At 45.2% G+C, this 23,331-nt stretch overlaps 1 protein-coding gene across 12 annotated transcripts in view; it reads right to left on the bottom strand.

Moving 5' to 3' along the window:
• Positions 1-18,418, bottom strand: part of Slc7a7 (solute carrier family 7 member 7) — a 38,338-nt gene extending 19,920 nt beyond the window's left edge. Inside the window, exons 1-3 of one of the 12 annotated variants that reach the window (XM_020162841.2) lie at positions 18,256-18,418; positions 16,926-17,021; positions 11,222-11,767 (exon numbers count right to left, since the gene is read on the bottom strand). In XM_020162841.2, the coding sequence (XP_020018430.1) occupies positions 11,222-11,720 (499 nt within the window). In that variant the 5' untranslated portion in view covers positions 11,721-11,767; positions 16,926-17,021; positions 18,256-18,418. Of the gene's footprint in view, positions 1-11,221; positions 11,768-12,833; positions 13,582-15,416; positions 15,790-16,897; positions 17,022-17,820; positions 18,207-18,255 lie in introns of those variants that run through there. The other 11 variants (XM_020162840.2, XM_074068409.1, XM_074068408.1 and 8 more) reach the window with 11 other exon arrangements.
• Positions 18,419-23,331: the final 4,913 nt, after the last annotated feature.

Here is a 23,331-nt window from a genome sequence, read left to right as displayed (position 1 = left end):
TTTAGTAGATAATTTCTTGATATGTAGCCCAGGCTGGCCTTGAATTTGAAATCCTCCTGTCTCAACCTCCCCAGTGCTGGGGCTATAGCTATAAAGCAACATCCCCAGCAAGAATGACCATCTTAACTAGGTCTCTGGTAAGGTAATATTTGTGAAAAGAGGTGAGTAGAGTAAGCTCCATGGGCATTTAAGGAAAAAAACCTTCCTAGAAGAAGGAATACACCAAGCCCTTGAGGCAGGAACATGTCAGGCAAATTTCAGGAAAAGCAAGAAGCCCAGCACAGCTGAAGCAGCACAAGTGAAAATGAAGAAGTCTGAGTAAGTGAGGGAAGCCAGGTAGAACGAGCCATTGGGCCACGGGCAAGAGATTTCAGTGCTTCACTCCAGCTCTGACTCCTGTCATGGTTCAGTGTTGATGCAAACATCCCTGAATAAACCTCTGACTACCCATCTAGCACCTGCCACATATACGGTGTTTGGCTGACTAGCTGCACGGCTCCCCCACACTGCAAATTAGCCTTTAGCTCCATGTTTATAGAGCCCATTCAGTAAAATTCTCAAATAGCTAAACTTTCTTCCTTTGTTCTGATTCCATGTCCTGCAAACAACTTCCTGATGACTAGATTAGTTTCCCAATGACCATGGTTCCAGGAAGGGGATGCCTTGATAGTAAGCACGTGTATTCTGGCCATTAGAAATTACACATGGCTGTGCGTAGATGGCTCACACCTGTAATCCTGACTACTTGGATGGCTGAGATCAGAAGGATCAAGGTGCAAGGCCGGCCCAGACAAAAAGTTAGTAATACCCAATCCCCAAAAAAACCAGAACAAAATGGACCAGAGGAGTGGTTCAAGAGGTAGAGTGCCTACTTTGCAAGTGCAAAACCCTGAGTTCAAACCCCAGTCCTACCAAAAAATTTAAAAATTATACATGTATGCCCATTGTTGTACACTAATAAACTGGCACTATAATTCACACATCAATTTCTTTAAGTAAATATGATTCAGCTGCCAGGAAAATGACCCAACTCTAGGTCATGATGACTGAAGGAAGGTACTGCTCATGAAAGGGCCACATGAGCAGCCCAGCACAAGTCCCAGATGCTCCCTCTAACCTGTCCCTAAGCCCACCTCCCTTATTTCAGATGATGGTCCCATCACTCCCCCTCTCCAAGTTCAAATCCTTAGTTTCACCTCTGAGCGGCTCCCACACCCCCACATACGAAGTCCTAGAAATTTTATCTTGTAATTTTTTTTTCAATCCCCTCTCTCTGTCCGTCCCTAAGACTACTCTACAGTGTGAGTCCCTTCATGCAGGCTGATTTTTGGTCTGTCTCTCACTCTACAAAAACATCCTCCACATGGCCAAAGCTCCTTCAAACTAATTCTGATCATTTCAATACCTGTCACTCCCTTCACTCCCACCCCTCTGTAAAATCAACAGCTTCCCTTACCTTAAGATCAGGTCCAACCCATTTAAGCACTATGTAAAACCATCTGCACCCTGGGCCATTTCCTTGCCCCTCTCCCAGCCCACAGTTTAGCAATACAAACTATCTAGAATTCTCTGAACATTCTGTGCCTTCTTCTTATTCTACATCTTTGCACATTGTTGTCTCTGTGAGAAATGTCCTAGAAGACAGCTATACATTTTTTCAAAATTCAGCTCAGACATCCTATGTTCTGTAATGTCTTCTTAAACTCTCCTCCCAACAAAAATAAACTTGTACGAGGAGTTGTGGAGACACTGAGGCAGGAGGATTGCAAGTCTGATGCCAGCTTGGGCTACATGAGACCCTGTCTCAAAAACAAACAAACAAAACAAAGTTATCCCACTCATTCCTGTGCTCCTCTGTCACTGTCCTCATGATACTGTGGGACAATTATTTGTTAACATGTCTGTCTCCCTCCTGAACTACAAGCTCTCAGAAGGAAGAGTCATATATTGTTCTTTGTTTCCCAACACAAAGTAAAACATCTACTACACAGAGGGCCCTAAATAAATGCTTCTTGCGGGAGGGAATGAATTGAAGGTGTATATTAAGGCCCTTTTCTTGCTAATTCTAAAGATTTAGCCTACGTTCTCACTTAGGCTCACTGAATGTCCTCGTAAGTTCTCACTTAGGCTCACTGAATGTCCTCGTAGGTCTCAGCATCTGACCAGTGCTAGGGGCTTATTAAACAGTGACTGAAAATCTAAACCCACCAGTCGTGTCACTGAATTCTCACAATCTCACTTGCCCTTCTGAACCTTCTTCCAGATTGCTCTGTCTCTCTGAAGCTATTAAAAGATAGCATCTGGACTTTGTTCTACCTATGCAATATCTCATTTAGCTAAGCAGGACTACTCAGGAGAAAGCTAAGCAGCAGGAAGACCGAAAGGTTTATAGGTATCCAAGCACGAGAGTAATTCTAAACACGATAATAACCACTATCTTATGGTTGAGTCATGATTTATGGTTTTCACTGAAACTTTGAGACTGAGTCTCACTGTTGCCCAAGCTGATCTTAAGTTCATGGGCTCAAGTGATTCCCATGCCTCCTCTGGAGTAACTGGAAGTATAAGCATGCACTGAATCTCACTGCAAGTAAACAGTCACTTCACCTTGCATCTAAGATCACACGACTATTGCACTCAAATACAAGTCTGGCGTGGTATTTTACCCTACTAGAGTGATCCCAAATGTATGCCCCTAAGTCCACATGCAAAACACCATGTTTTTTACTCACAGGGAGCTCTGCAAACCAGTCAGAATGGTGACTGCTTTGCCTGTGTTCTTGCAAGGGTGTACACTGTATGTGCACATGTATGTTCAAGGATTTGAGAACATTTCTATTCCCAAATTAGAGGCAGCAAATTAAAAAAAGGTGACTGGCATAAGTACACATGATACCAGAATCAAGGAACAGCAGCTGTCAGATGACACAGAAACCAGAAAAGAATAAAACCTAAAGAACTAAAGTCAGAGCCAGTGCCAGTGGCTCACGTCTGTAACCCTTGCTACTCAGGAGGCAGGGATCAGGAAGGTGTGGTTCAAAGCCAGACCAGGCAAATAGTTTGAGAGAACCTATCTCAAAAAAAAAAAAAAAATCACAAAAAAAAGGGCTGGTAGAGTGGCTCAAGGTGAAGGCCCTGAGTTCAAGCTCCAGTACTAAAAAAAAAAAAACTAAAGTCAGGTCAGCAGTCTGAGGCCACTGAGGAAGAAGATATTCTTCCCTCTCCCACTGGCCTGGGAAGACCTCAAAGTCATACAAGAACTGAAATATACATTGGTGACCCTGCATCACCAAAAGAAATGCCAAATTACACAGGCAAGCAAATACATCATTGGTTTCAAAGAGATGTCAGCAAAGATGGCCAAAATAATAGAATCCTGGTGCTTATAATGGATGATGCAGCCATCTTAAAAATATTTCTTACAATGGAATGAACTTCTCTACCAAGATATGTAACACAATTGAGGGAGCCCCAAGACCAGCTAATCCTAAAATTAGTTTCACCAGTGAGCAACCTACCCGATCACCCACAAGTGATACAAGACAAACTAGAAATCACATTGAAGAACTTCAGGAGAAAGCCCCCTTCTTGCAACACAAGGTAGTACCTTCCACCCTCCTTAACTATTGCCATGCATGACAAACATCCCATACACAGAGATTAGCCTGAGCCATATCCATGGACACATGAAACAAAAGACCCCACAGAAAATGGCCAGTTCTCTGTACGATAGTAAAAACCGGAGGGGGGTGTGAAGAGGAAACTGAGTAAATGGGGCAATGGAGAAACTGAAAGAGAAAAGGATGTAAGGTTGAAGTGGTCTGATGAAAAACTGCAGCCAAATTCCTGCACACCCTGCTGCTGCTACTTCTCCTTAAACAGAATGTCTATACTCCTTTACAGCTGGAGGATGAGTGGCAACTCTAAGGTCCTAGGGTCTCCCAGGCTGGAAGGGCATCTTTCAAGAACAGAGGCACCTGAGGGTTGGGACTACAGAGGATCATTCTCTCAGCACCTCCAATGTGGCTTTGCTGAATGTACAGATTTTATTTCTGAAATGGAAAAAAAGATCAAGATGGATTGAACAGGTTTTGGGGAGAAGGTTTTTTTTTGTTTTTTGGGGGGTTTTTTTGTCTTTTCTTTTTTGGTGCTGGGATCGAACCCAGGGCCTCACACATGCTAGGCAAGCGCTGTACCACCAAGCTACATCCCAGCCCTGGATTAAACAGTTTTAAAACTCTACCCCACAGAAATGCTCATGTAAGCTGTCTATAAGAAACTCACTTCACCAGCAAAGATGCACATAGACTGAAAGTGAAGGGATGGAAAGAGATATACCATGCAAATGGAAACCAAAAATCAAGCAGAAGAAGCTATACTTATATCAGATAAAATATACTCTAATTCAAAAACTGTAAAGAATCCAGGCACTGGCGGCTCACACCTATAATCCTAGCTACTTGGGAGGCTGAGATCAAGAATGTTGTAGTTTGAGGGCAGCCCAGGTAAACAGCTGGTAGATAGAGTGCCTACTGAGCAAGTGTGAGGCCCTGTGTTCAAACTCCAGAACCATCAAAAAAAAAAAGAAAGGGTAGCAAAATAACCACAGCAAAATGGACTGGAGATGTGGCTCAAGTGGCAGAGTGCCTACTTTACAAGTATGAAGCCCTGAGTTTAAAACTCAGTCCCACAAAAAAAAAAAAAAAAAAAAACTATAAAGAACAAGCCAGGCATAGTAGCATGCATCTATAGCCCCAGCTACTTGGGAGGCTGAGGTAGAACTGCGCAGGAATTCAAGGCCAGCCTGGGCAACAAAAAAACTGTAAAGACACCAAGAGGATCATTATATAATGATTAAGGGATCAACTCACCAAGAAGAAATAACTGTAAATATTTATGTACCCAGTATTGAAGCCCCATTTTTTTTTTATATAAGGCAAACACCAGATCCAAAAGGAGAGAGTGTACACTACAGTAACAGTTAGAGACTTCAACACCCCAACCTCAAGGAACTATTAGGAGGTAATGGAACATTTAGCAGGTGAGGCTTAGTTGTAAGTCTTCTGGTCATATGAGGGCATGCCCTTGAAAGGGATATTGAAAACTTGATTCTTTCTCATCTCTCTTTCATTCTGGCCATGAGATGAATGGTCCTCCACCATGCACTCCCACCAAAATGTACCACCTAGCCACAGGCCCAAAAGAAACAGGACCAACCAACCGTGAACTGAAGCTTACAAAAATGTGAGCCAAGCTGGGTGTCTGTAACTCACACCTGTAATTCTAGCTATTCAGGAGGCAGAGATCAGGAGGATCACAGTTCAAAGCCAGCATGGGCAAACAGTTTGCAAGACCCTGTCTTGAAAATACTCAACACAAAAAAGGGCTGGTGGAGTGGCTTAAGGTATAGACCCTGAGTTCAAACCCCCAGCACCACCAAAAAAAAAAATGTGAGCCAAAATAAACCTTTCCTCTTTTTTTATTATCTCAGGTATTTCGTTACAGTAACACAAGCCCTACTAATACATGGCATATATTTTCTCTGACCACGTAGAATAAAACTAGAAATCAACGAGAACTTTAGAAATTGTATAAACACATGGAAATCAAATAATATTTAGAAAATGTACAAATACATGCAAAATAATATCTTGAATGACTGTGTTAGTCAGCTTTCCATTACTGTGACAAAATACCTCAGAAAAGCAGCTTAAAGGAGGAAAGATTTTTTTTTTATTTTTTTATTTTGGAGGCACTGGAGTTCGAACTCAGGGCCTCACACTTGTTAGGCAGACATTCCACCACTTGAGCCACTCCACCAGCCCTTTTTAGTGTTGGGTTTTTTTGCGATAGGTTCTCGAGAACTATTTTGCCCAGGGTGGCTTCGAACCTCGATCCTCCTGATCTCTGCCTTCTAAGTAGCTCGAATTATAGGCATGAGCCACTAGCTCACGGTTTTAGGAGTTTCAGTCCATGATCACTTGGCTCCTTTTTTTCTGGGCTATAGGAAGGCAGAACATCATGGCAGGAAGCATATGATACAGCAAAGCTGCTTGCATCATAGTGGCTAGAACAAGAGAGACAGAGAGAGAGAGAGAGAGAAAGAGAGAGAGAGAGAAAGCACAGAGAGAGAGACAGAGACAAAAGGAACCAGGAACAAGATGTACCCTTCATCCCCAGTGACCTACTTCCTCCTACTAGGCCACATCTCCTAGTTTCCACTGAATTCCAATAGTTCTTGCAATTTCCATTGATGAGATCAGAGCCTTTGTGATCCAATCTCTTCCCAAAAGCCCCACCTCTGAATGTTGCTGCACTGGGGACCAAGCCTTCGGCACATGAGCCTTTGGGGGACATTCCAGATCCAAACTACAATGTCAACCAGTGTGTCAATGAAGAAGTCAAAAAGGAAACTTTTTAAATTTCTTGAAACAAATCAAAATGAAGGGCTAGGGATGAAGCTCAGTAATACAGTACCTGCGCAGCATGTGTGAGACCCTAGGATGATCTCCAGCACAGGGGAGAAAAGAAAAAGAAAAGGAAAACACAACATACCAAAACTACAGAAATGCTAAGCAATGCTAAGAGGGAAGTTTATAGCAATAGTGCCTGCATTTTAAAAAAAAAAAAATGGCAAAGATCTCAAGTAAATAAGCTAATGATACAGCTCAAGGAACTAGAAAAACAAACTAAGTCTAAAGTTCGTAGAATGAAAAAAATAACAAAAATCACTAGAAGTACGTTAGAAACTAAAACAACACAAAAGATCAATGAAATAAAGACTTCATATGTATGTATGTATGTACGCATTTATTTATCTATTTATGCTGATGACTGAGCCCAAGGCTTTGTGCACAGTAGGCAAGCGCTTTATGCTGATTTTTTGAAAAGATAAAATTGACAAACCTAGCTGGAAGCTGGTGGCTCACACCTGTAATCTTAGAAGGGTAAGATTGAGAGGATCACAGTTTGAGTCCAGCCAGGGCAAATAGTTCCAAGATGCCATCTCTAAAATAACCAGAGCAAAATGGACAAGAGATGTGACTCAAGCAGTAGAGCACCTGCTTTGCAAGCGCCTACTTTGTAAGCACAAAGCCCTGAGTTCAAACCCTAGTCTCACATTTAAAAAAAAAAAAAAATCAACAAACCTTTAGCTAGACTAAAGAGAGAAAAGTAGGCACTAGTGGCTCATGCCTGTACTCCTGGCTATTCAGTAGGCAGAGATCAGGAGGATCATGATTTGAAGCCAGCACCAAATAATTCACGAGACCCTATCTCCAAACAACTCATCACAAAAAAGGGCTGGTGAAGTGGCTCAAGTGGTAAGAGAGCCAGCCTAGCAAGTGTGAGGCAGAGTTCAAACCCCAGTGCCACCAAAAAGAGAGAGAGAGAAAGGGAAGACATTACAACTGGTAACACTGAAATATGGACAACCTAGAAGAAATGGATAAATTTCCAGACACATATAATCTACCAAAATAGAATCATGAGGTCGTAGAAAACCTGAACAGACCAGTAACAATAAAATTGAATCAGTAATAAAAAGTCTCCCAACAATGAAAAGCACAGAACTATCTTCACTGCTAAATTTTATAGTGCTAAGGACTGAACCCAGCACCTCACACATGCTAAACAAGAGCTTCACCACTAAACTATATACCCAGCCCTTCACCAAACTTTTAAAGAATAGGTAATGCCAATTCTCAAACTATTCCAAAGTATCAGAAGGAAGGGAACTCTTCAAAATTCATTCTCTGAGGCCAGGGTAATATTATCTATTACCCTGATAACAGAACCAGACAAGCACACAACAATGACAACAAAGAAAACAAGCATGATGGTACATGCCTGTAATCCCAAGAATTTGGGAAGCTGACACAGGAGGATCAAGAGTTAGAGAACAGCCTGGGTTACATAGCAAAGTCAAAGGCAGCCTAAGCTACACAGTGAGACTCTGCACCTCCCCCCCGCAAAAAAAAAAAAAAAAAAACTATAGCCCAAATGATGAACACAAATGCAAAAATTCTCAATAAAATACTAATTAAATCCAATCATACATATAAAAGATTACACACCATGTCCAAGGGGGATTTATATCAGGGATGCAACATACACAAATCAGCTCATGACATACTAACAGGATAAGTATGCTATCATATGTTAACATATCATATGTTCAATTTTTTTTTTTGCAGTCCTGGGATTTGAACTCAGGTCCTCGTGCTTGCTAGGCAGGTACTCTACCACTTGAGCCACACACCAGCCCTTTTTTGTTTTAGTTATTTTTCAAACAGGGTCTCATGTTAATTTTCTGGCTGGCCTGGACTGCAATCCTCCTATTTATGCTTCCTGCATAACTGGGATGACAGGCACACATTACATCCAGCTTCTTATTGGTTGACATGGGGGTCTTTCCAACTTTTTGCTTGGTATGGCCTCAAACCTCAATTCTCCTGACTCCACCTCCCAAGTGGTTAGGATTATAGGAGTGAGTCACCATGCATGACTGCAAAAGGGCTGAGAGAGTGACTCAAGTGGTGGATCACCTGCCCTATAGCAAGCAGGAGGCCCTGAGTTCAAATCCTAGTATACAAAAAAAAAAAAGTTCACTATCACTAGTCATCAGGAAATGCAAATCAAAACTACAAGGAAGGCTGGGGGTGTAGCCTAGCAGTAGAGTGCTTGTCTTGTATGCACAAGGCTTTAGGTTTGATCCTCAGCACTGCAAACACACATACAATAAGATCATCTCACCCTGGTTATCATACCTATTATCAAAAGTGTTGGCAAAAAAGTCAGACATGGTGGTGTATGCCTATAATCCCAGGACAGGGGAGGCTGTGCTACAGGGCCAGTCTGCGCTACATAGTGAGCTACATAGTGAGCTACATAGTGAGCCCCTGTCCCAAAAGAAAAGGAAAAGAAAATGCTGATAAGGAAGCAGAGAAAGAAGAACTCTCATACATGTTGGTGTGAATGTAAATTAGAACAGCCACTATGAAAAACAGTACGAAGACTCCTCAAAAAAAAAAAAACAAAACTAGTAGAGCTGCCAGGCATAGTGGTATACACCTGTAATCCCAACTACTTGGGAAGAAAGGCAGGAGGACAAAGTTCAAAGCCTGCCTGAGCAACTTCATAAGATCCTGTCTCAAAACAATATTTATAAAAGGATGGGAGGGTATAGCTCTGTAGTAGAATGCTGGCCTGGCATATACAAGGCCCTAGGTTCAATCTCCAGTACTTTAAAAAAAAAAAGCTGGGTGCCAGTGGCTCACGCCTGTAATCCTAGCTACTCAGGAGTATCTCTGTTAGAAGCCAGCCCCAGACAAATAGTTGAAGAGAACCTACCTCAAAAAACCCATCACAAAAAAGACTGGCAGAGTGGCTCAAGCAGTAAGAGCGCCTGCCCATCAAGCACAAGGCCTTGAGTTCAAACCCCAGAGCTACCAAAAAGAAAAAAAAAAAAAAAGTGAAATTCTGTCATTATGCAACAACATGGATGGAACTGGAGGACGACACTGTGTTAAGTAAAATAAGCCGGGCACAGAAAGTCAAATATCATGGTCCTCAATATATGCAAAAGCAAAACTTGACTTCAAAGAAGTTGAGAATAGAACAGTGGTTACCATACCATGGTGAGGGGAGGAAGAGGACAAGAGGGATAGAGAAAGGAGGGCTAATAAGTACAGGGGTGCAGCTGGAAAGGAGGATAACTTCTAAGATTCTATAGCACAGTAGGATAACAATGGCTGACATTAACTGAATATTTCACAATAGCTCATAGAGAGGATTTTCAATGTTCCCGACACAAAGAATGATATATGACTGAGGTGATACATATGCCAATTACCCTGACCTACTCTTTACACACTCTATATATGGACTGAAATGCCACACTGTATCATAAATATGTACAATTACTATATGTCAATTTAAAATCTAATAAAATATAAGCAGGAAAGTCCATAAAAGTAAGCCAGGCGCCAGTGGCACAAGGCTGTCATTACTCAGGAGGCAGAGATCAGGAGGATGACGGTTAGAAGCCAGCAAATAATTCTCAGACCCTATCTCAAAAAAGCCCAAAAAAGGCCTGGAGTGACTCAAATGGTAGAGTGTCTGCCTGGCAAGTGTGAGGCCCCTGGTTCAAACCCCAGTACTGCAAAAAAAATAAATAAATAAAGCGCATGAGTATATTCATTGCAGCATATCTGTAACACTGAAAAACTGGAACCAATGGTCATTAATAAAAGACAACTAAAGAAATCACACAGTACACCCTTTAACATGGAATAAACATTTTTTTTAAAGTGTAACTCTAAATAGAGCATGTCACTGATGAGGGGAGAGCACACCATAGAATTACATGTAGAATAGTATGATCCCATTTTTGTAAAAACAATACCACTTCTCTTGAAGAGACACACATACAAAAAAATTAAAAATAAATTAAAAAAAAAAAAAACAGAAAGAGCAAGCCAGGTGCTTAGCATGGGAAGTTGGGGGAAATGCGAGCTGCCTTTTTTTTTTCGACAGTACTGGGGTTTGAACTCAGGACCTCAGGAACTCTACCAATTACTTGAGCCACTCCACCAATCCTTTTTTTGTGTGGGACTTTTCCAGACAGGGTCTCCTAAACTATTTGCCCAGGCTGATTTCTAACCAAGATCCTCCTGATCTCTGCCTCCTGAGTAGCTAGAATTATAGGTGTGAGCCACCGGCGCCCAGCTTCTTTCTTTCTATTTACTTTTAATGGGGTTTGAGCCTAGGGTCTTGTACAAGCTAGACAAGAACTCTTTCCCTTGAGCCACGCCCACCCTCCCCAGAGCTTATGCTTTTAGTCTGTTTTCAAAATAGGGTCTCACTAACTTTTGCCCTAGCAGCCTCAGGACCACAATTCTCCTACTTCTGCCTCCAGAGTAGCTGGGATGGCAAGTGTGCATCACCATGTCCAGCTGAATTTTTTTTAACACTGATTGAATTTTTACATAAAACTTTTTTTTTTTTTTTTTGGTGATACTGGGGATCGAATCCAGGGCTAAGCAAGCACTCTATCAACTGAACTATATCCACGGCCCACAGCACACATTAATTTTAAACAAAATACTCGGTGCTGTCGGGGGCATTCCTTAGCAAATCATTCTTACTTCCTGACTGGACTCCTATCCCCACCACCTCTGCCCAGTCCTCCACCCACCACTCCTGGCCCAGCCCCACTTACAGATGCAGGCAGCAGCCAGCAGGCGGCCAGCAGCATATGGGGCACTGCAGCTGGGGAAAATGGGCTGCACCATGTAGTTGGCAAAGGTGATGGCGATGATGGCCTGGCTGGTGGGTTCGATGATGAGCAGGGAGGTCCACAGGCGGATGAAGGCAAGAAGTCCTCCGAAGGCCTCCAGGATGTAGGCATAGCTGGCCCCAGATTTCTTAATGGTGGTGCCCAGTTCTGCATAGCAAAGGGCTCCGAAGACGGAAAAGAGGCCCCCGATAGCCCAAATAACCAGCGAGAGGCCATAGGAGGCGCTGTACATGAGCACACCCTTGGGGGAGACGAAGATGCCCGAGCCAATCATGTTCCCCACAATGAGGCACACACCGTTAAGCAGCGAGATCTCCTTCTTTAGCTTTACCTGCTCGGCCCCTGGGCTGGCCCCATCACCCGAAGGGGAAGCATCAGCCTCATGCTGGGAGGTCACTTCATACTTGATGCTTTCAACCATGGTGGAGAAAGACAGGAAAGCCTTCACCAGCTTCCTCGCATTGCCCTCTAGGGAAGAAAGATGAAGAGCTATATTGGTTGGTAATTACCTAGCACCTCTCTTCCTGCTCCACAGGGGCCAATATGGACAGCCCACTCTCCACTTCAGAGACCCTTCTCTTACTTTCTGGTTCCAAATAACAACTTCTCCAGCTGCCTCATCAAAATGACCCCAACTTGAACTTTTAAGGGATGTACTCACTCCAGAGAGAAACCATCTGCCTGTCCTCATTAGGATGAGGCAGCCCACCTGATTTACAAATAGACAACTGAATTGTGGTTCTCCCTGAGCCTACTGTGAAACAAGACAAGCATGGGGGCATGAGCAGTTCCCAGGTGTGTAATCATAAAGGTTTGAGCCTGAGTCTTTAGCCTACCCCCAAAAAGTCTGTCTTCACTCCAATTTCAGTCTCAAATGTCACCTGTGTTGGAATGAAAAGTGAAGAACCAACCTGGCAAGCAGCTAACCTGTGGGATCTCCCCACAGTGCTGCTCTTTTCCCCTCCAAGGACTCTAGCTAGCTCTGGCAACCCTAAAGTCTTCAGAAAGCTCCTGCTGGAAACTCAGCCAAATCCCTACAGACACACAGACAGCATCCATTAACAGCCATCAGCTGGTGTCTTCAACCCTAGCAAAGCCCAAGCGGCTCCATCCCATCCTGAAAGAAGATAGGTTATTCTCTTCTTTTGTTGCTTTTCCTTTCCCAGATACCTGTCTCAGTCTCTAGTATTCCAGACCTCCTGTCATCAAATCCAAAAAAATGAGAAGGGTGACCTAAATGCACAGCGGAACCTAGATGTGACCAGAGGCAGCTAATGATGGCTCCCTTCCCCGGAGTTGCTACTGGAGAGAAACTACCCAAAATCAAGGAAAAGAAACAGCTGAAGCTGGGCAGCAGATGCCTGGAAATATGGAGCAGAAGATAGCTGAGGAAAATAAGAAGAGCCAGTCAAGGAGGTAGAGAAATACTAAGGCAAGAGGCACTCAGGAGAGGGAGGGATTGGACAATGCAGGGTAGCAGAGAGGAATTAGCAAGGGGGATGGGGACAAGAAGACAGGGTGGATGCACACTCACTCCCAGGACCTGGGAATCAGCAGGTTTCCACAGCAGTGGCCAGCAGCAGTCAAGAGAGACACACCCTCTAAGAACAGCGGTCCGACTGCTCCTCTGTCCAGCCAGCAGTAAAAGGGAAGGCCAGACAAATGCCTACGAATTTAAGTCAAGTCAAGAAGTGGGGAGGAGGCAAGGGAGCAGACAAAGGAAGGGGTGAGGGAAAGGGAGAGGAGTGTTAAGTAACCGTCTGGGTCCAAGGTTCATGGGTTCTTCCCATCTGCAAAAGAGACAGCTTCAGGAGCTCTTGGCTCAGCACTTTGTAAGATAAGAAGGTGCTCTCTCAGGAATCTTTTTTGTCAACTCTGCTCCAGGACTGGGGGCCCAGAAGAAAGGCCATCTCTGCAGTCCTGGGGAAGCTGTCAGATTAAAAACAGGACGAGTGGCACCAACCCCTGTGTGCGTCCTCCATGCCCCACCCTAGTCTCACTTCTCTCTCACCCCAAACAATTAAGAAAGGCAGGAAAGTTGCAGAATGGAACACAAAGCCTTGTTCACATGCTGAGATTGAGGAACTATAAAGTTCCTACACCTCGTGATTGGCTGTCCTGAAACCAAACTCTGCACAATTCCCCATTAGAGAGAGACGGATGCCTGCCTCTAAACTTGGGCCATCACCCCAAAGTCTGAGACTCAAGCTGCTTCAAAAGAAACAAGGTCAAGAAATGAGATCAAGCATGTGCCAGTGACTCATGCCTGTAATCCTAGCTACTCAGGAGGCAGAGATCTGGAGGATGGCAGTTCGAGACCAGCCTAGGCAAACAGTTGGCAAGACCCTATCTCAAAAAAACCCACTACCAAAAAAAAAAAAAAAATGGTGGAGTTGCTCAAGGTGCAGGTCCTGAGTTCAAACCCCAGTTTGAAAAAAAAAAGAAATGAGATCAAACTTCGGGCTACAACCCATTTCACCTGTGTGCCCTTTCATCCTTAGGAAAACATACCAAGATTTCTGGAGAGTACATAAAATCCTATAAACACCTTCCCCAAATACAGGGAAGGGCCAGTGGTGTGTAGCTCAATAGTAGAGTGCTTGCCTAGCAAATTTTTTTAAATGTGAAAATAAGATTTCACTGAGCTATGCTAGACAGGCCCAGAAGCAGCACAGAAAGCTGACCACTTTGGGGAAATTGCAGTTTATTCTATCTGTATAGTCTACTTTAAATCTGGTATTCTGGATCTCTTTTGCCAACAAAATACACCCTCTCCATCCCAAAACCCAACTGTCCCTTCTTACACCTTTCCTACCCCTTATTAGTTATTCTACAGGAGAATAAAGGTCTAAAAACCCCTAGAAGAATTTTCTCTTCATCTTCTCATTCTAGCCCCTTAAATTTGTATTTCAGCCAGGAGGGAAAATGAAAGACAAAAGGGAATGGAAGGGAAGGGCGCTAGGCACCCTTGCTAGGGTGCCACTTCTAAAGCAAACAAACACATGAACGCATACATCACACCTACAAATTCACTAGCATCAAGGGGTTATGTATCCAAATGTGACATCAAGAAAAGGAACAAAGGAAGGACAAAGGAAGGGAAATGGCAAAGGAGCTTAGGAAAAGAACTCTGCAAAGCTGAGTTCCTGACTGATGGTAAGTGAAGTTCTCTCAAGGAATCTTGAGGCAGACTAGCAGGGATGCAATCCAGTCTCAGCAAACATTGTGCCCTTAGGGGCGGCTGCCATTCCTGGAGAAGTTCCCCTCTCTTGCCAATCACTGCCTAGACCACAGGCAAGAAGGCACCTCCTCTGGCAGCTCACATTCCTCCCTGAGACCCTGGATTGCCCATTCAGGCAGCCCAGACTCTCCTGATGGGGCTCTGCCAGCCAGAGGTTTACAGAGGCCTATGAGATGTTTCTGACAACAGGTGTACTCATCTCTGAGGATGTTGGAGATTCCAGAACAACACACTCAGACTATAGCCTGTGGAAGAAGTTTCTGATTCAGGGGTTCAGGGAAGCAGGCAGCAGGGCCCCCAGCAGGCAGTGCCTGGTACAGCAGCCAGTGGAGCTCCCATGCTCTGACTCTGTCCTCCAATGGCAACACCACAACATACTTCCTCCAGGAACCAGTACAAGGTTGAGAGTCTTGGCTCCTCAGCCAAGCCCTGAGAGCGACTGTGAGAACACACTTTCTCTGCTACAGTCCCCATGCCCTGCCGTCCTGGCTTCAACTGGTCTGTCCTGCTTTCCCTAACAACAGAAACAAATAGATACCCGCTGGAATGACTGGATTCTCCATCACTCCAAGCTACAGCTCAGCCCCTCCCTCTCTAGTGCTCCGTTTGTTTTTCTATATTCCATTCTAGTTAAAACTGGCCCTTTAAAAAAAAAAAGTGAAATAAAAAGAAAATTGTTTACTCTTATGGCCAGGACTCCTATTAACAAAGGGCTGAAGTCTCTGGGCAGAAGGTTCGGCCTTTGAGTAGGGTCAGGGCCGGGACCAGGAACTGGGGCTCCCGGGTCCCCCTTCAGTCTATTGATTTTTGGGATTCATTCCATCTTCCACCAGCACTTCCCCTCTCACCCATTGTCCCTCCTTTCCCACCTCTTACCTGTCCAAGACCTTGGGGCAAGTGAAGGGAGGAGGGGCTACCAGCTCGCTGTGGGGGGTGTGGAGGGGGCAGCTAGTTAAGGGAATCAGGGGTATAGCTCAGGCTGCAGCAGCTGTTGATTCTGAGGAGCAGAAAAGACAGAGGGTGCCGGGACCGAAATGGAAAACAGGAAAACACATGTGTGACTCTGGCCAGCAGAGGGGAGGGGCCAGGGGCCGGACTGAAGCTAGGACTGCCTGGTCAAACGCAGAAGACCTGACATAAGCTGCCCTCCAGGCACCTTCTCTACTCTTGAGTTTCAGCTCCTCCTCCTCCTCCCACATCAACCCTGATCGTCCTTCTTGCCCTACCCTTTTCTGAGTGCTTAAGCTTTCCCTGCAATTTACAGGGCCCTCCTAAGCACCCTAAAACACCTCCCTCCCTTCTCCCCCTCATTCCATTTCCTACTTATTCTCCCACTCACAGACTATGCTTAGTCCTGTTTATGATCCCATGATCCCATGATCCTGTGGTAAGGACATCGAAACTGCAGTTCCACCTCAAGTTTCCTTGCCATTTCAACCCCTACAGCAAGTCAAGGAAGACAATGCATACCAAGGAAGGCCACCTAGGGGCACAGCCCAGCATGTGCCCAGACATCAAGCAAGCCCACTCAGCTCTGAACTCTAGTTGGTTCAGGTGATTTCTGAGTTGCCAGGTAAGAACCAACTAGGCCCTTGGCACCCTGGCAGATGCATGAGTTGGCACCCCTTTGAATCACTGTTCTTTTAAATGTCTGTTGAATGTTCACTTAGCAGAGGTGGGGGAATACCATTCTTCTCAGAATAGAAACTGGACAAGCCTCTTTCTTTGTATTTAGATTTTAAACAATTATTACATGGCTTCAACACATGCAATTGTCAGAGGCAGACACTTCTCAGTAGGCATATTTAGCCCACTGAAAATGCAGACAGTAACACATCTCTGTCCTTGACAGCAGCACTTCGTACTGCAAGATGCATTTTTAGAATTCCAGCTGTGACTGTGGATGTTAGACAACTGTCAGCTTGCTAGTCTCCAGGCTACACCCTGCGATTTGCACTTGCGGCCTGCAAATTACTCCAGACAGGTGGTGCAGGTAAGGAGTGGTCAAGGATTCTGTCTGTGTCTTTGAATGGGAGCCAAGTTACATTTCACAAAGAGACAGAAATCAAAGTTCACTGTCCCCAAATATCTGAATTATTCCCAGAATAATTTAGTGCTCTTTTAGACCCAAGCTGCTTCCCAGCTGGTCTGCCCCTTAATCTTTTCCTGAGGTCAAGTCCAAGTTGTAAGTGAGGGAAGTCCTAGGAAGAGAGGAAAAGCTTTGCTTTTGGCACCTTCCCTGCATTCCCTCCCTGGGCTCCAGCCACACTGGCCTTCCTGCTGCAACCACCAGCAAGCACGCTCCCACCTCACAGTTTCTGTAATACCTGAGGACCTGTTCACGGTTTCTGGAATACCTGAATACCTGTCCGGTTTCTGGAATACCTGAATACCTGTCCGCCTGTTCTCCCTGCCGCCGGGAACATTCTTCCCTGTGACATTTTTCACTCCTGGTGTTATTTCTTGGTCGTCACCTCCCCTCTAGAAGATAAGCATCACAAGAGCTTTGTTCACCACTGTTATCCTCCTCCGTGGGGGCTTATACAGACGTCAATAAACGTCTGCTAGAGGGCTGGGGTGGGGGGGCGAAGCGCTAGCATGTGCAAGGTCCTGGATTCAATCCCCAGCACCGCAAAAAAAAAAAAAAAAAGGTTGCCGGATGAATAGATGAATGAATGAACAATGTTGCTCCTCCCTGACTGATTTCTCAGATCGCTGGGCTCCCAGGCAGGTCCTTGAATTTGCCCTCCGGGTTCCCTTGGGTTGCTACTACTCTGGCTCCTTAGAGCAAGGAGTATTTGCAGGTACTTATTTTGATAGTACTGTAATGGGTGTAAGGGAAAAAGAGTATGGTTTTCAGTTTCACTGGGAGGCCTAGAATGGTTTGAAATCGACTTTGTTCCACTAATGAAAACAAAACAAAAAAGGCCCTCATCTAACGTTCCGTTCTCAGATCCAGGAAGTTCTTAGCTGTCCCATCCCACACACCCGGGCTCGGGTGACCAGTCTAGGTGCGGCGTGGAGGTGGCGAAAGCGAGGTGTCACAAGCGGGTGAAAGGGCAGGGTAAGGCAGAGGCAGATGAGCCCAGCGGTGGACGCAAACCCCAAGCGAGCTCGAGAAGAGAGAAGAGGGAACCGGGGAACGCAACCTCTGTGTGTGACCTCGTCCCGGACCCCGCACCCCGCGCTCCCCTCGCACACTCGGCTCCAGGGCGACCCTCGCCCCTTCTCATCCACTCCCCCCACCCCGGGGCCCCGCCCGGCCGGTGGCCGCGCTCACCTTTGTCCCATTCTCCCACGCTCGCTCTCCAGCCACCCTCTCTTTCTTGGGACCCTGCCGATTCCCTTTACTTCCCTTTTTCTTGGCCCCCGGTTCCGTGTCTGCGGCCCTAGTATCTCGCCTTCTCCAAACCCAACAGTGTCACCATCGCCTTCAATGCCCCTCGGAAGGAAAGGCGCCCACCCGGGCACTCTCTTGGGGGATCGGACCCCACCCCATTGGGCGTCCCTTCGGTTTCCTGCATCTGGCCAAGGGCCCCAGCCTTGCCCGGCTCTAGGAAGCGCTGGAAGAGGGGCTTGCGGTGAGTGAGGGCGAAGGGAGCAGAGATGTCAGGAACCGTGAGGCCCCGCAACCCGCCTCCCGGCCCTCGGCTCGCGCGGGAACCGCTGCGCTGTGCCGCCCGGGGCGAAATGAAAATGACCGCCGATACCATACCCTTAGAGACACGTCCTCCGCCCCTGAAACACTCAGCTTTCTCTTCCCTCCCTCCCCAGCCAGCTCGAGCTGGCCGCCCAACGGGGGTCTAGGCACACTCAGGCAGCCCCTGCCTCCAGCCCGGAGGCGCTCGGCTGAAACTCCTACGGGACCCGGGACCCACAAGCCCCACCGGCCGCGGGGAGAGGGGGCGGCGCCTGACGGAGCCGGGGGAGGGGTCTCGGGGCAGCCGGCTCTTCAGCCGGTTCCCGGCTCCCCGCCCCCTCGGGGGAGCTGTTGCATCAGCTTGCGGAGCCCGAAATGAGAGAGTGGTCTCCACCAGGCCGGGAAGGTGCCGGCAGTAAAGTGCCGCCAGGAGGCAGCACTTAACCAAAAATGTCGGGTCGACTGCCTTCCGTATGAAGAGTAGCGTGGACCTGACAAAAAGAGAGATGTACCGAGCACCGGTGGCTCACGCCTGTAATCCTAGCTACTCAGGAGGCAGAGATCAGGAGGATCCCGGTTCGAAGCCAGCCTGGACAAATAGTTCCTGAACTCCCTATCCGGAAAAAACACATCACAAAAAAGGGCTGGTGGAGTGGCTCAAGGTGTGGACCCTGAGTTCAAGCCCCAAGACTGCAAAAAAAAAAAAGGAGATTCTGGCTAGTTTGAGAAGAGAGATCTTCTCTGGGCGCAGTGGTAACCCCAGTAACCCCAGCAACCCCAGCATTCCACTCAGAAGACTGAGGCAGGAGGATTCAAACCCAGCCTGGGGGCTACATAGTGAGAACCTGTGTCAAAAAAAAAAAAAAGAAAAAAGAAAAAGAGAAAGATCGAGAGCTGGAGTTGTAGCTCAGTGGTAGAGCACTTGCTTAGCATGAGAAGGTCCTGGTGTTTTAATATCTCATCTGGTACCTGGGTACCTGGGGGAGTGAAAGGGGGGGGGGTCTGCTTCATACAGGTTAAGGTTAAAAGGTGACTTGTAAATGATATGTTTGCACAATCCAGCTTTGTAAAAGCCAATATTGTAGCTCTACAGAAATCCACCTGCCTTCAAGATCAATCTGGTGGAAAGGCACACACATTAAGTGACTTCCTTTCCCCCAGCAAGGTCATAATTAAACCATCTTGAAGCTGGGTAATTTAACACAGAATTTAGCCAATACTGACCTAACAAGGATTTGACAGCTCTGGAAAAGAAGAGGAATATGTTAGAATAAATTATGTAATAAGAAAATATTATGCAAAGCAGTGTAGTGTATTGTGTGGGTGAGGTTTTTTTGGTTTTGTCTTTGTGTTTTTTCCTGTGTTTTTGAGACAGGTTCTCCCTGTGTAATCCAGGCAGTGATCCTCCTGCTTCTACCTCCCAAATTCTGGGATTACAGGCTGGGTGAGTTTTTTATAGTTTTCAGTTCCCACATTTTTTGCATGATGTGACAGTGATTTGATCTTTGAGCTATCCTAAAAAGGAAGATAATGAAAGAACTCCCACAGATGCTGGGTGCCCTTGGCTCACGCTTGTAATCCTAGCTACTCAGGAGGCAGAGATCAGGAAGATCTCGATTGGAAGCCAACCTCAGGCAAATAGTTTGGGAGAACCTATTTCAAAAAAAAAAAAAAAATCACACACACAAAAAAAGGGCTAGCAGAGTAAGTCAAGGGGTAAGACCACCTGCAAATGTGAGGTCCTGAGTTCAAAACCCAGTCCTGCCAAAAAAAAAAAAGCCCACAGCTCACCCTTGTCTCCATAACTTCCTGAATTTAAAAATTTTTGTCATACATGCAAAAAGGGGAAGAGGTGGGATTGGCTACCCAGAGTCAGCTTCACTTCACTTATTGTCCTTCTCCAGGGTTGTTACTCATTACAACCTGCTTTTTTTTTTTTTTTTTTTTGCAGTACTGGGGCTTGAACTCAGGGCCTACATATTAGCCACTCCACCAGACTTTTTGTGTTAGGTATTTTCAAGATAGGGTCTCTTGAACTATTTGCCCGGGCTGGCTTCAAACTGTGATCCTCCTGATTGCTGCCTCCTGAGTAGCTAGGATTACAAATGTGAACCATTGGTGCCTGGCTAGAGCAATGCATTTGGACAAAATCAACTGCATACAGACCTATAGAACAGAGAGATATCTGGATAAACATATTAAATAAAAACATGCATGGATAACAAAATGCTAAAGCCAAATATGGGGCATGATGTCCTTGAAGGGCATAGGAACCTAGGACAGGAAAGATGTGAAATTCAGACGTGAACTCTCATTTCCGGTCTCTGCCAGATGAAGTTTAGAGATTAAAGAACATCCAGCATGAGTGAGTGAGGAAGCTGCTTTCCTGTGTTGTATGAGGTTGATGAAGTCACTGTGGAGTGCTCTCCAGGTGCCAGACCCTTCCTGATCAGTGTTCCATCAGGACCTCAAGAATACTGATGATGTCAGCTATCAGTGTTCCGTGTTCTCTCTGTCAAAATCCTAACCCAGCTGGATGGAAGTGTGGCTCAAATTGTAGAGCACCTGCCTAGCAAGCATGAGGCCCTGAGTTCAAAGCCCAATATTGCCCCCCAAAAAAATAAAATAAAAAATCTAACCCATATTTCCTGCTATTTACAACCCATGGATTGTCCACCAGCCATATCAAAGACTGAACTTGTCTTCCTTCCAAAGATCCTTCCTTTCCCACATTTCCCAGTTCTGATCCAACTTCTAATCTTGTTCCCAAAGTCCTCCTACTCTCGTTCCTTGACCTCCACAGCTACTGAATGATTGCACATATCCATTTTTGCACAGCATGTAGCATTCCTATTTTCCACATTATTGTTCACCTAAATGTACATGCCATTTTCTATGACTTTGCAAATTGATGGTGTGCTCCTCATGTGTAATCTGTTAAGAATAGGAGTGTTACTGGTTCAATTCCTTTATGTAGCATAGGTGGTAGTATAAGCCTGTCATCTTGTTTATCAGTCCTGAACACTGACTCTTAGGCTATTCTTCAAGCCTTTGGCTTCTTCTTGCCTCCCCAACTATAACTACAGAACTGTAGTGCTGTCTTATCTCTGGACCAAAGACTCAGGAAGATAAGCTTGGGAACAGTGTTGCTCAGTGTTTATTCTACCACTAATTGTAAAACAGTAAATCCACAACCTGTGTATGCTGTGTGTGTGTGTGTGTATGTGTGTGTAAGTGAGATGAGTGTGTGTGTGTGTGTTGCTGGAGATCAAACCCAGGTCCTCGAATATGCTAAGCACACATTCTACTAATGAACTACATCCCCAATTCAACAGCCACATTTTGACTCGATTTCCTGATCCCTTAAAACTACAAGAAAATCTGCACCATAACCTAAACTATCTTATCTACTATAAGTTTATTATGAAATCATTTATGTAGAAGTGTGTGGGGCTAAGGGTAGAGATACTAGCGTGTGTAAGACTCTGGGTTCAATCTCTGCAAAATAAAAAAAAAAATTTAAAAAAAGAAAGAAATGCCTGTAATCCCAGCATTTGAGAGGCCAAGGTATGGAAGATTCAATTTCAAGGCCAGCCTGGGCTAGACAGTGAGACCTGTCTCAAAAAAAGAGGAAGAGAGGAGGAGGAGGAGGAGGAGAAATAATAATAAATGGGTGTAAGACCTTAGTGGGGGTGAGGGGGAAGGGTCCATCTCTTGGCTTCTAGTCAAGTTTCTTTTGTTTCCCATCCCTTCTGGTTTTGCCTTAGCCTATATTATTCTTATTGTTATCAAAATAGCTGCTTTTACTTCTTAAACCAGGGTCCACCCTTCCCCTCTTTCAAAGCACAACTCAGAGCCACCTCCTGTGGAAAAACTTCCCAGTCTTGCAGAAGGAAATGATAAACTTCCAGATAGGCCATTACACCACTCCCTCAGGTTCCTCCAGTTGACATGTGTTCACATGTCTAGCCCAGTAATAATGGGCACTTTTGTAGGTATTTCACCATAACTTTCACTTACATTATCACTCTTAAAAGGTTTTCACAAATGTGTGTGATGTCTTTAAATTAAGGAATCAAGGATAAAGCGGGAGCAGGAGGATGGAGAGTTGAAGGCCAGCCTGGGCGACATAGGGAGACCCTGAGAAAGGAAAGGAGGGTGGAGGGAGGCAAGTGGGGAGAGAAGGAGGTTAGAAAGAAGGGAGGTAGACAGCAGGGAAGGAAGAGGAAGAAAGGAACTGACTTTTCCTAAGGCATTTACTGAACAGCAAGTGATAAAAAAGAAAGAGCCACAGATCTGAGTTTGCCACTTACTAGAAAAGTAGAGTATCCTTTATTTAAAATGCTTGGTATCACAGTGTCTTGAATTGTTCTGGATTTTGGAACACGTGCATATACATAATGAAGTATCTGGGGAAGAGGACCTAATTCTAGACACTAAATTTGCTGGGGGTCTGGCTCAAGTGATAAGAGTGCCTGCCTAGTAAGTTCAGAAGCCCTGAGTTCAGCCTCCAGTATCATACCAAAAAAAAAAAAAGGAAATAAACATGAAATTCTTTTGTATTGTATGTACCTTACACATGTGGCCTGGCCTGTTTTGTTTTGTTTTTTATTTTTGTGGTGCTGGGGATGAATCCAAGGCCTGAGCATGTTAGGCAAGCACTCTACCACTTAAGGTAATTTCATACACTATTTTTAGCTTACCTGGTTTTTGATGGCAACCACTCACATGAGATCAGGTGTTTTGTGGCATCATGTCTGTGCTCGAAAACTTTGATTTTGGATTTTGGAGCATTTCAGGTTTCAGGTTAGGGATGCTCTGCAAGTACTTACCTCAGATTTGTAACAAGGATATTAGGGAATGTGTGAAGGTAGCTTTTACAAGAATGGGTTCACTTCTTAGCTCCACTCTAGCAACTTCCTGGACAAATACGACAAAGCAATCTGCAGCACATTCTGATTGCATGTGCTCACAAACAACATGCTTCCAGGCACTCGGTTGTCACATCACAGTCATGTGTTTGATTATTTTATTGTCTTCTCTCTCCTCTAGACAGCCCAGTCGGGATAGTGATAAGGTCTGTTTCTGCTCCCTACAGAATCTCCCGTGCCTACTACAGCGCTTGCCACGTAGAACTTCAATTTTATTGAA

The sequence above is a fragment of the Castor canadensis genome, chromosome 3 (genome assembly GCF_047511655.1).
Source record: "Castor canadensis chromosome 3, mCasCan1.hap1v2, whole genome shotgun sequence".
Classification (NCBI taxonomy): domain Eukaryota; kingdom Metazoa; phylum Chordata; class Mammalia; order Rodentia; family Castoridae; genus Castor; species Castor canadensis.
The sequence above is the reverse complement of the archived record's forward strand: the minus strand, read 5'-3'. Positions and strand labels throughout refer to the sequence as shown.